The sequence below is a fragment of the Patagioenas fasciata genome, chromosome Z (assembly GCF_037038585.1).
Source record: "Patagioenas fasciata isolate bPatFas1 chromosome Z, bPatFas1.hap1, whole genome shotgun sequence".
In the NCBI taxonomy this organism is placed as follows: Eukaryota; Metazoa; Chordata; class Aves; order Columbiformes; family Columbidae; genus Patagioenas; species Patagioenas fasciata.
The window spans coordinates 30466156-30478621 of NC_092560.1; the positions used below are offsets into that span (position 1 = coordinate 30466156).

Consider the following 12466-nt stretch of genomic DNA (forward strand, 5'->3'; position numbering starts at 1 on the left):
AGTGTGAGAAGATACCCTCCTTTCTCACTCCATCCTCCTTTTCCTTTTCTGTCTTCTTTATTGAATCTTTGTTTAGCTCTGGTCAAGACAGGCTGTGGTTTTTATGAATTGCACTTAGATGTTTAAGTGGTGGGCCTATGAAACATACACTATTGAAAAACGAGTTATAAAGTGTTTACTTCTTTGTAACCAGCTGTACAGAAGAATAACTTTTAATCACAACAATTTTAGCTATCTCAGAAACAATGACAAAACCCATCTGTGCATCCATGTTCACGGTTTCTGTGTTCCCCATAATCACAGAAGTGCGTTCAGATTGCATATTGAAGATAATTATCACAGCAGCCTGAGAAGCAAGGAAATATGTCATCACATTCACAGAGGAGAAAACTAAGGGTAGTCCCAGTTCTTTAGTGTTATTTGTGTTTAAGAGTTGTTTAGCTTCTACTAATTTCAGTGGTGTCTAGTTACCTAAATTCCAATTTTAGATCTGAATAAAATATATTGCAGGCTAACTACACATAATGTCTTGGCCATTACAATGCTGAATAATACTTTCTATACCTGAGAGAATTTCTGTCTCTTGGAGGAATCCATGACTTACAGTTAAGCACAGAATCTGTAGTAGGTACAATTTAAGGATTGTAGCCCAGGTAATGCAGCATTTAGTGCCCCTGGCTTGTTCCACCTGCACATCTCCTGTTCTGTTTGCTCCTTCCTGCTAAGAGGCTGCCTGGTCACCTAATGGAGGCCTGTGGCTGCACTGTAACGTGGCTCTTGAGCAGAATGACCACAATCTTTATAGCATCTTTTTTAGAAATTTGTGCTGCCATGGCAAAACCACTTCAAAATCTTAAGAATAAGTTGGGACATTTTCCTGAACCCAGAATGACTCCTCCTTAGAGCTCTTTCTTCAGATAGAGGGTGACCTAGCTGAGATAGAAGGCAGCTGATCAATTTCCTTTTTAATTATATTTCATTAAGTCTGTTCTTTGGTCTATGAGCCTCCCTTGGCTCCCTGTTTTCCCAGGAAAAACTTAAATATTCCTGATAACTGCTCAGGACTATTTGGAGTAAGTATCTACCTGTTCTAAGTATCTACTATTTACCTACCAGATGAATGTCTACCATCAAAAATAAGGTTGTATGATCTTATTATGGCACCAAAAGTTTCTGGCATGTTTTGATTCCTGAAGGTCAAGTGAAAATTGCTATAGGGATATGTGAACAAGTAGTGTCTAGATAATGCACTTCGGTCTTTAGGAGTGTGCATATGCTAGAGTTTTTACATATCTCACAGCTCTCTGAACTAGTGACAGTGAGACACTTTCTGGCTGGCAGAACAAATGCAGAAGGTTACAACACACCTGAACTTCGGTGGACATATTCTCTTGCAACCACAACCTTGTTCTGTATCAATTTGGGGAACATTTTTACTTTTTCTGCAAAGATTTTTGGTCCCTAGCCACTGCATTGCAATCTTAAAGGTGTGCCTGACAATTATAAAATGGAAATATTGAATTATTCTGTATGTATTCTTTGATCTTATTGCAATTTGTATGAATGATCCATCTCCATGTGCTTATGGTTGTATAAGCTGAAATAAAACTATAGGGGTAAATCAACTAATTTTTTATCCTTTTGTATAGATAGGAAGTAATTAATATTTACCATTTCAGCCAAAACCGGTATTTCTTCAGATATGTTTCTGCAGGGGAAAAGAAAAGAGCAATTCTGTCTTCATATTTAGTTGCTAAGAAATCCCAGCAGATGAAGAAGATGGCTAGGACAGTGACAATAAAGAGTGGCAAGGCTTTCTGAAAGTTCAAGCTGCAGGTTGCAATAATTCCTGCCAAGTATGCTGTGGTAGAAACAAGAATATATATGTTAGTTATATTGGTCTTTTTAAAAACAGATTCACATCTTAAATTTAAAGGATGTGGCTAAAATCAGGCCTGAGTTATCTTTTAAGCGCTTTTCTGACTCTTGGCCTAAATACTGAAAAATTTTGCTTTCATAGATAGCATTGTTACTTTAGATATGCTAATTGATATGAAAGGTGGCTTTCACCCTGTCAAAGCAGGTCATATACTTTGGTCAAGTTCACATGAAACACATTAATCATTTGAAAAAATTAAACATGTCTACAGAAATGCTTTTTCCTATGTAAAAACTGTGAATTAAGAATAATGGGTCTTGTTCCTTCTCTCACAGAAGGATGGGTTTATCCAATAAAACCAGAAGAAACACTTAGAATAGTTTGTCAATTGCCTGATTTGATGACCCTCCCAAGTAAATGGGAAGCTTAGAAGTAGTTTATTCTATAAATTACCTGTGAAATGATTTGTCATTTGGCAGGTTCATTGCTAACATGTGCTGCCCAATGAAACATTCAGTTCTTGTAAAAAAATCTGGTTTTGTCTAAGACAAATGAGGAAGAACTACTGTTTTTTATGGAACTAATGGATGCCACCCTGTTGTATCCTTAGAACTCGTTCACTTTCTTGAGCCAGGATGTGTCTGTACTATGACAAAGCAAGAGGAGCTGATGCTAGGAGGGCAGGATATTCAGCATACCAGCTGAATATTTTATGGTACGCCATGGTACGCTAATGTCTGTCATATTTTAGGTCTATGTGTTCTCAGTGTTCAAGTAGGAGGATCTCAAAAAGAAACTTGGTGAAGTGGAAGGAAACAAACCAGCCTAGTGGATAATTAGGAAAAAAGAAGAATACCTGTGTGACTTTGTAGTGCATGCTGGCATAAAACACATTTCCTCTAGCAAACATTTGCTGCGGATATCCATTGATATGGGCTGGAACAGAAAACTTTCATTTCTTGCCTGCTGACTTAAGATCAGCCCCTGCTGGTGGTTGACTCTTTAGTGTGTTATCATGGTTTTTGGAAAGTTCCTAAATCTGCAGGTTAACTGGCCTCTTGCAGAGGGCTGGTAATGGAGCCGACACAAAGACTGAACTATTTTATCCCAAATATAGTTGCTAGTCAGAATTAAAATGTGTTGGGGGAGCAGCGTAGCAAGATCAGTGCTTTTGTTATGTTTGGGAATGAGTGGAGATCTGGTGATCTGGACTTTTCTCTGGGACTAAATTCATTTTTACCTCCTATCGAATGCATTCTTTATGACAGGCAAGAGTTTTTGTGCCAGACAGAAGACAGGCATAGTCTATGATCTCATGCAGGTAAATAAAGGCTTCAGCAACCCTGGGTGTAATATACTGTACCTGTTATTAAAATTCCATAGATCCCATACTTGCAGTATTCACAGGCTTCATTGTATTTCTTTTCTAAAAGCCTAGGAAAATGCAAAAAAAAAAAAAAAACAAAACCAAAAAAGCCAAACAGAACAGAAACGTAAGCTGTGGAAAAAAAAGAGTAATTTGCACAGGAAGATTAGATTAAATTGACCAAAACTTCTTCACAAGAGCGTGCTGCACTTGATAAGGGTTAAATCTGGATGCCAAAGTGCCAAAGAAAACTGTGCCAACATGTGCAGAACTTTTGGGGAGGACTTCTTTGGTTTGGTGTTGGACAAATAAAAAAGAAAATCTGGCAGATATCTAATGGGAGAATCCATCAACTATCTAATGGGCCGAAGTTATCCAGCTGCTTCTGCTAGCCTCTGAAAGACAGATCTTCCATGAGGAGGTCTGTTAACAGGGTTAGTGCAAACTGAGTACGTAGCTAAAGATTTAGTGCTCATTACTGGACCCACAAGGATTATTAATACAGCCAGCCCAGCACTAGTATGTGGAGCAGTAGTATTGCTATAGTCGTGAAGGCCTAAGGCTGCATTTGTGTGTGCAAAATGACCAATATCCATCTAAAACCTTATTGCAGTGTGCATAGATGTTCCTGGATATTTGAAATCTGGTTGTTAAACACATTAACTTTTAATCTTAGACTCGTCAGTTCACGGAAGCTAAAGTAATCTGTTACATTTGAATATCTTATTCTAGTATATGTTTTCCCAATTATTATATAATTCACTCTTGTTCTTTTCTCATCTCACTAAAGGTAACAAAAAGTGATTTCATGAGGGAGGATAGAATTTAGGAAAATGGCAGTTAAGGGAGTTAATGCAACACAGATTTCCAATGTTAAGCATGCTGGTGATGTGGATGTACTTCAGTTAAAAACCCTGCATCTAAATACACACCCTCATATTGTGCAAGCTGAAAAAGAAATCACAGCTATAACTCTGTCTCTCTAAAGCTCTGTTTCCCTCCCTCACATCCTACAGTCTAAAAAGGCGAAGTTATATTTAAGGATGTTAATTATCCAGACTGTAATTGTTTGGAAACTAGATGTAGCTGGAGTCAGATGTACACTGAAATTTAGCATAAATGCCCTTATTTTGTGCATTAATATACATACATATACAAAAAATTTGAAAGAAGTTGGAGAAACAAGGAATATTAATTTAATTCATATCAGCACTCAAAACACCATAGCAGGAACATACCCCTTTGCCAGCACAAAGATTAACAGTGTCTCTAAGAAATCTTGATTGCTTTTGATATTTCAGTTTTAGTTCTGGGATTTCCCTTTACCTCACAAATCACAGCTGTGGGTTTTTTCTTTGTGGTGGTATTTTATGTTGGTTTGTGGGGTTTGTGATTGTTTGTGGGTTTTTTGTTGTGGTTTTTTTTTTTTTTTTTTTTTTTAACTCGTTAGAATATCTACCCAGTCTCAGCAAAGAGATCAGGTACAAGAAAGGAAAAGAGAAATGACAGATACATGAATAAGCCAGAGGTACTTTTTCAAATTCACAGTTCTTCCATCAACCAAAAAATTTAAAAATATTATCTGCTATCTGTTACTGCTGCTTATGAGTCCTTTGGGATTTAAAATTGTTATTTTAAGATTACAATTCCTTGTGATCTCTTCTTTGCTCTGTCTCTCTCCCTTGTTATTTTATTAATTTAGGTGATTATCATTTTGGTACCAGAATATCTTAAATGGTCAGGCATACATGCCATAAACATGCAGTTATGGTCTGAAAGTGGCAGGAGAAAAAAAATCTGTCTTATGAAAACTGGTTAATTTGCTAGGGAACCGTTCTTTTCTAAAGGCTGATTCTATAGGCTTAAAGTGTAGCATGTTGCTGATGGCTTTTACTTAATCTAAGTTGTTGAAAAAGCAGGTATCACCTAAGTACATTTAAAGGAGAACTTTAATAGGAAATATTTGTATATGCCAAAACTATTCTCGCTTGCATTTTAAAACTCAGAAATCCTTTTCCTGGTCTGCATTCACTCTCTAAGTGAATGTTAGCACCTGTTAACTCATGTGATGAAACTTTGTTATGCACAGACTGATCTTTCAAAGGGGTTGTGTACTATCTGTTGAAAGAAATCAATGGTGCATTCAAAATTCAGACAGACTTTGTGAATGCCCCTATTGAGCAGATACAAGGAAAACACTAGATTAGTCAGCGCCTGCTTTTAGGAGATAATTTACAAAAAATAACTTGGTAGAGATACTATTGCCCATGTCAGGTGCTCAACATAAAAAATAAACCTGGACAAGGTACAAAACCAAGTATGAAAACGGAAAACACTGAACAAACTGCAGCCTGAATGTGATCAGAATAGAGCAAAGTGCTCTTCAGATTCCAGCCTACCAGGAGTTTTCACTACCGGACGCAATGGTACCTGCTGCTAATGGAAGAACAAGGGGACTTCTGGAACAGTAAGCCCTGTGAATTAAACCTTATTTGTGCCTCGGCTCTCCATGGGACTACAAATAAACAAGAATATATACATTAAAAAAAAAAAAATACAGGCTTCATCTCTGCCTGAACTCAGCCCATCTCTGCAGAAATGGCACGTGTCGAGCCACTTTTGTGGGCCCAAGTTTGAGAGGGAGAGACCCTGCTAACCTTGTACAGCCATTAGCTTGCCGACATCTGCCTGTGAAATGTGCTCACTTCTGGGTAGACACTGGATACCCACTGCTGGAGAGGCTTATAAAACTTGCATGTTTGATCTATCAAATCCCAGCTTTTGTTTTTGCTAGATAAGACCCTAAACGTTTTAAACAAAAAAGTGCTTCTTGTTATGTACTGCTAAAGGAATGACAAAAAATCTCTAAAGAACAAAGAGGAGAAAACAGAGAATATTTAAGTGATTTCTAAATACTTTTGCTATATTTTCAAAGCAGTATTTAAATACAATGGCATCAGTAAACCTGATAATATTAAAAAGTCTCTAAGTTCTGTATGTACAACTCAAAAGCATAATTAAAATCTTCACAACTACTTCTGTATATAAAAGTTATCATTTGTAGAGGCATGAGATCCTTCCAAGTAGTTCAGTTTGAGTGGCACAAACTCCTATATGAGACACCCAGTAAGAGAGTTGCTAGAGTCTGCTGATGGAAAGACAAGTTCAAAGCTGAAATGGTGTGCTGCATGAAAAAATACAGTAATAGAAATGAGGGGAAAAATACAGCATGATTTCTGTGAAGGCTTATATGAAGATTTAATATGGGGGGGGGAAGATATTAAAATATAATGTATCTTATTTTTTTAATGTCTTATACAGGGTTTGTAGTTCTAATAAAAAAACCCTAATTCTCAAGTAAAATGTAGACGCATGCTTTCACTGTGCAGTCACTTGGCACCAGAGCTGATGAAGTGTAAAAATTTTGCTTCATCAAAATGGTTTTTTTTCCCCAGCTGTTCTGTTCTCATTTTTCACTGGGGTAAATAGCTGTGCAAACTGAAGGATGACAGTGAATCTTTTAACTTCCTGAAAAAGCTTCTTTTGAAAATATTTGAAAAGCAGTTAATGTCTGAAATGAAAAAATATTGCTCTTTTAATTTGCAAGGCTTTAGAAGGATAGTTCCGTGATCACACATGTTAGTTGAAAGCTACAATGATTTTAAATACAATGTGTTTCCGTATTGCACAAATTGCTAGATAACACAAATTCCGTGTAGTGTAGTGATATGGCAGTGAAACTCAGAGCTGCTGTTCCAGGACCAGAAACACTAGCAGCTTATTGCTTAGGCCAGGATGAAGTGAGTGGAAAACTTACTCATCCCAAAGACATTACCCTTTGAAGTGTGGTTGCTTGTCATCTACTGAGTAATTTTTGGTTTTATGCAGATAGTCCTCAGTATTGAAGTGTTCATCCTCAATACTGATGCGTTCATCCTCAATATTGATGCGTTCATCTGCCTGAAAAACAAGATTGTTGCCGAGGCTGTGAGAAGGGTGTGTGCTTGCTAAGTAAGGTGTGAAAAAACAGATTCCTGCGGGTAGGTGGCTGAAGCAGCCTCAAGGCTTTCCCATCTACACAGAGCACACGGCTCCACCTGTCCCATTTGTCCCCAACGTTGTGATTAGCATCATGCAAACCCTTTGGTTAGACCATGGCTGTGAACTTTCCCAAGCCATCCAAACCATTTTGAAAGGGGAAATCAAGGAAAAAAAAAAAATACCAGTGTTACTCAAAGTGGGACCTATGCAGGGTCTACACATCAAAAAGCGAGAACTACAGGTAGGGGTGGTAAAGCTGCTCTTTAGCCAGCTTACCCAACACCTCCTGTTTTTGTTGCTTCTCTCTTTGCAGAGCTTTAATACAGTGTAAAGGTTTATTTATGGAGAATGGTTAATTGCGGGAAGGGCTTATTGTTTTAAAAATTTAACTAAGCCAAATAAATTTATTCTTAAGAAAAACTGCTGAGAAAAAGTAATGGGTAACAATCCTTCAACGAGAGCTAGCACCCATGGGCTTTGTAGCAGAAACTTGAAACTAGGCCAGACAGCACATTTTTATCAGGAATGCACATTTTTGCTGCCTGAATCCGCATAAGCCTGGCTGCATTAAAGGTTTTAAACCACAGCCTGACCAACCTCCAGCTTGTTTGAGGCTGGTGGGAGCAGCACAGCCCCTGAAGCTACTCATCCTGCCCATGAGGGCTGCCTTGCCATGCCCACTGCATGTTACTTGCCCCGGCCCGACCCAGAGGGGCCAGGGAACACGCCTGTCCCACAGGTACGCACCTGCATATTTACGGCGAGGCTCATGGAGGGACCGCTGAACGGAGACAGGTGACTGTTGGGTTCAACAGCGGCAGTATAACGGCAGCCAGCCCTCATGCCATGCTCATGCCGCCATTCCAGCACCTCGCCAGGGTGCTGTGGCTGGTCACCTGCCCTTGGGTGTCTGGCCAGGGACCATAAGGAAGGTAGAGTGTTTTCCTGAGCTGGATGTTCTGTCCTACCCTCTGGAGAGGAGCTGCCCCCCTGTGCCCAGCCACCTGGGGTGGTGGCAGGCTGCAGGTGGGTTTCTGTCCACCTTTTCTGTGGCTGTAGTTCGTGCTAAGCACATTCCCCAAACTGCAGTGTGAAGCAAGCTCTGCATGGACCTTGGCCAGGCCCCTATCTTCTGCCTGGCTTCCTGCTGCAGGTGCCACAGAAAGCTCTGTAAAGCCTTCCATTAGCTCCCAGTGAGGCACCTGAACCAGCTCGAAGGCAAAATTAACACACAGCTGGTAATTAAAATAGTGTGAAGGTGTATGTATGTAGAAGCTGCTATTCAGTTCCCCAGCAAAAAGCTCAGCATGACACGGGCAGGAGTCTCTCAGCCATCTTGGTTGCAGTTTTTGGAGAGGATGTGGTGGGAGCCATGTGGCTCTGTGGAGCTGCACTGTGACTTGTGGCCAGTCACATTTTCACTGAACTCAATTTCTTTCTCTCTTTGGTCTTGACTGTGAAGTAAAGCAAAACCTGAAAAATGCAGATGCTGCCGCCTATTCAGTCGTTGGTATTTTTGGTAACTGGAAGCACTCTTCTCAGCAGCTGTAGGAAGTGGGCTTCTCACCTGAGGGATACTGAGTGCTGATAGTATTGAAATATCAATTATTCCTGGGCTTAAATTTGTGGTATGTTGCATGACAGCACTTCTCCCAGATTTCTGAACCTATGTTATAAATCAGGAGAGTCCAGCCCTCTGGGTTGAAGAGCCGTGCTTTCATGTTAGCACACGACTGTGCTCCCTGTGGCTCATGTCCTCTCTTCTGGTCACAGCTCACAGCCCCACACCTCCTACCTCCATCCCCACCACTATCTCCAGTCTCCCCACCTCACATGCTGCCCAGCCCAGACTGTGTTCACCCATTGCTTTCCCCTCATGCCACAGCATGCTCCCCAGCCCAGGAGCTCACATGAATCACCCATAGCCTGGGCTCTGGGTCTTTCAATTAGTGAAATACACTGTTTTTCTTGAGAATCTAACCTATTTTTTCTTTTGAGTATTTCAATATAAAACGCATCAACCCACATCTTTTCACATTGTTCACAATGTATTTCAATATGCTCAGAAGATTATCGTGTCATGATTTTATTGTCACAAATGCTTTCCTACATCTACGTTAAAAGATGCTAAGGAAATCTGAAATTAAAAAATCACTTTTTGTCTAACTCTGTACACATACACAAGGAAAAAGAACAATAGATCCAAAAGCCTTTTCTTCTGTTTTCATGGTGAAACATAGTATGAGGTCTCACTCTTGGGGAGTGTTTGCCTTGGCTGAGACTAACCCCAGAGGTCCAGCAGGAGCACAGCAAAGCCCAAGCTCTGCAGAACCTCAAAATAAACTCTTCTGCCTGAGTCACATTGTGCCTGAGAAAGTGTCAGTGTGGATATATGTTATCTCTACTACACTGGCACAAAGTAGTGAATGAACACTTTCAGCTGAACCTTTCCAGTGGGAAATTGTTTTTTTGGTGAAAATCAAGCTTTCATTCACTGCTGGCTCTTTCAAAGAGGAAGGTATAAGTGCTGTTTATTACCTTCCTCTCCTAGGATCTCAGATCCTGGTCTAGTTTCCAGGAGTGCATATCAGTGTGTATCAGAACCGTCCAGGTGATCCTTTCCGTCACTGTAGATCTGGAATCACTTCAGCTTTGAGAACAGAGGCTTTTCTTTGGCAGCATGCCTTTGCTGCCCCAGATCAGATCCCAAAACCATTGAAAGATAGAAAAGAATATCCACAACATCAAGAAACCCCTGTTTCTTATGTGCTGCTTATAGTACCATCAACAAACTTTGCAAGTAAATATGATTACAGCACAGGAAAGTACTATAAGATTTTAACGGAACTTTTTGAGTAGATTATTTTTGGAGTGTGGATGTGAAAATATTAATACATGACACTAGTAAAATATTTGGGTCGTTCTGTTTTGTGGGGGTTTTGTTTGTTGTATGTTTGGTTTTTTTGGTTTTTTTTGTTTTGTTTTTTTTTTACCTGACTCTCATGTGTTCATAGTGAGCTACTCACTATGTGGGCTTAAGCAAGTGAACAGTCAAAGGAAGTCAAAATGGATGTGTTTAGTATTAAGTCATCTCTGTTGTATTCTCGTCTTTCTCTGGTCAGGTATATGTCAGCACTGTTGCCTCCAGCTTCTGTGTGCCTGAAATTCCCACTGTTTTGGATCAGTACACATTTAATATATATGCCTTGCCTGACTGAAAGATAGTATCACAAAATCTGACATTTCCAGCTTTTTTTTGTAACTTTTGAGAGAAAATGCTTATATATCAACTCGTCATACGTAGTATTCCTTCTCATCACCATATCTGATACCTCTTTTGTATCTTGCATGAAGCCATTATGACACTAGAAAACATTTTTTCTGAATCCTACGTGTCCTGTCAATTTTCTATATATTTTTTTTTTCCCAAGTATTTCTGAGAACAGCACTCATTTCCCTGTTGGCTTATGAATTTTAAATAAAGTTCAGCTTTTGTTAAAATATCTGTCTTGGGTGGATTATCACAGTCAACTATTGACATCGAACTTGAAGTTTATCAATTTACATAAGGTTATTTGAAAGAAAAGAAAGAAAAAAAACATACCTGATTAGTACGCACAGTTTTCTTATTTTGTGAATTCTTAATTCTCTGTGAATTGTCTCTGAGACCTTTCAGATTTATAACATCCACACGTTCATTGTCATTCTGGGGCATGAAAAGAACAGAAATTATGTCAGTTCCAATCAAAAGCTGGAAACCTTCTCATGTGTGGTAATAACTTACTCATATTCTGATGCCTGTGCTTCTGTGTTTTGATTTACTAATAAGGGGATCTCAAAACTCAGTGTTCACAGTGCAGATGTTCAAGTCTCTACACTATTACACAAAAAATTAACCTCAGTCATGGGTGGTGCTCGACTAAGGTGAATCTGCTGTTACCTCAACCAAAACTCACACATACCACCAATGCAGCCTTTTGCCTCAGAACTTGTTCAGCACGTTTACAAAGGTCCATCCCTTCTCCTTGCCAAGGGCAAAATGGCCTATTTGGGCCTTCCCCACTCTCTTAGTACCTTTGGTCAATTTCATAATGCATATGCAGTAAATGCATATTTTTCATAAATATATATTTCTATTGCTCTTGAAATAAAACAGAATATGTTTAAAGAGAGCAGTTAGCTCTACTACATTAATTCTCTGTGGTTTTCCCTGTATCAGAGTGTACTGAGAGTTGAAGACAGCCATAAGCAACTGTACTTTTTTTTTCTTCCTGAAGCTGAGTTTTCTCATTTCTTAATGTTTTAAAGGGTACCTTATTTCTTTTTAACGATCCTTGAAGGGCTGGTTCTTATTTTGGTTTCATAGGAAAGCTGCTTAAAGAAAATGTCAGATAACTTATATCCAGAATTGATATGAATGTTTTAGATTTCAGTGTTTTCTCATGGCAGCAGCTATGTTATGGTCATTTCACTGTGTTTTATTGCATGAAGTATCTCATTGTTTACACAGTAATAAAACCACTGAATTAGTAGCTACATTTAGCCTTCTAAGAAAGTGATCATTTCCAAATGAACAATACAAAATAAGCTTAATTGTAGTAAATTACGATAAATGCAGGAATAAACAGTAGTACTGGATATAAATTTAATTTTGCCTTCTAGCAGAGACATGACCTTAGAAGCAACCAGAACACTTTTCAGTAGCATGTTTTCCTTAAAGATACTCTGCCTCCAAATTTCACAAAAAAATCTATTTCAGTAAAAGTGCTTCTGGAACCTTGTGTGCCTGGGGGAAGAGGAGAGGGCCGCAAGAAACTGTTGATTCACCTATTGTGGCTGTGATAAACCAGATGTCGATACCTCAGTTACTTTCCTTCTAAGAAAAGAGAATCTTTGCATTCCCTTTAGAGGGAGGTATTTATTTTTCAAAAAAGAACCTTTTTTACTCATTTACCCTCTAATCATGGTGTCTAAGGAACTTGCCATAGCTGCCCCTGCAGTCAACAATGAAGCCTCTACTGAACATTCCATACAGTACAAAAAAAAGCAGTGCTTAACTGTACCATTGAAATACAACATGTTAAAAATACTCTACAGGACAGAATAATGAAGTGTAAGGTGTACATTTCTGTAATTGACACACGTATGGCACAAGGATAGTGTATTGGAAGATTTTGTGC

General features: G+C 39.0%; 1 protein-coding gene across 1 annotated transcript in view; it reads right to left on the reverse strand.

Moving 5' to 3' along the window:
* SLC28A3 (solute carrier family 28 member 3) overlaps positions 1 to 8129 on the reverse strand; it is a 31797-nt gene extending 23668 nt beyond the window's left edge. Inside the window, exons 1-4 of the mRNA XM_065861159.1 lie at positions 8034 to 8129; positions 7081 to 7205; positions 3243 to 3313; positions 1672 to 1861 (exon numbers count right to left, since the gene is read on the reverse strand). Of these exons, the coding sequence (XP_065717231.1) occupies positions 1672 to 1861; positions 3243 to 3313; positions 7081 to 7205; positions 8034 to 8129 (482 nt within the window). The remainder of the gene's footprint in view (positions 1 to 1671; positions 1862 to 3242; positions 3314 to 7080; positions 7206 to 8033) is intronic.
* Between the last annotated feature and the right edge of the window lie 4337 nt (positions 8130 to 12466).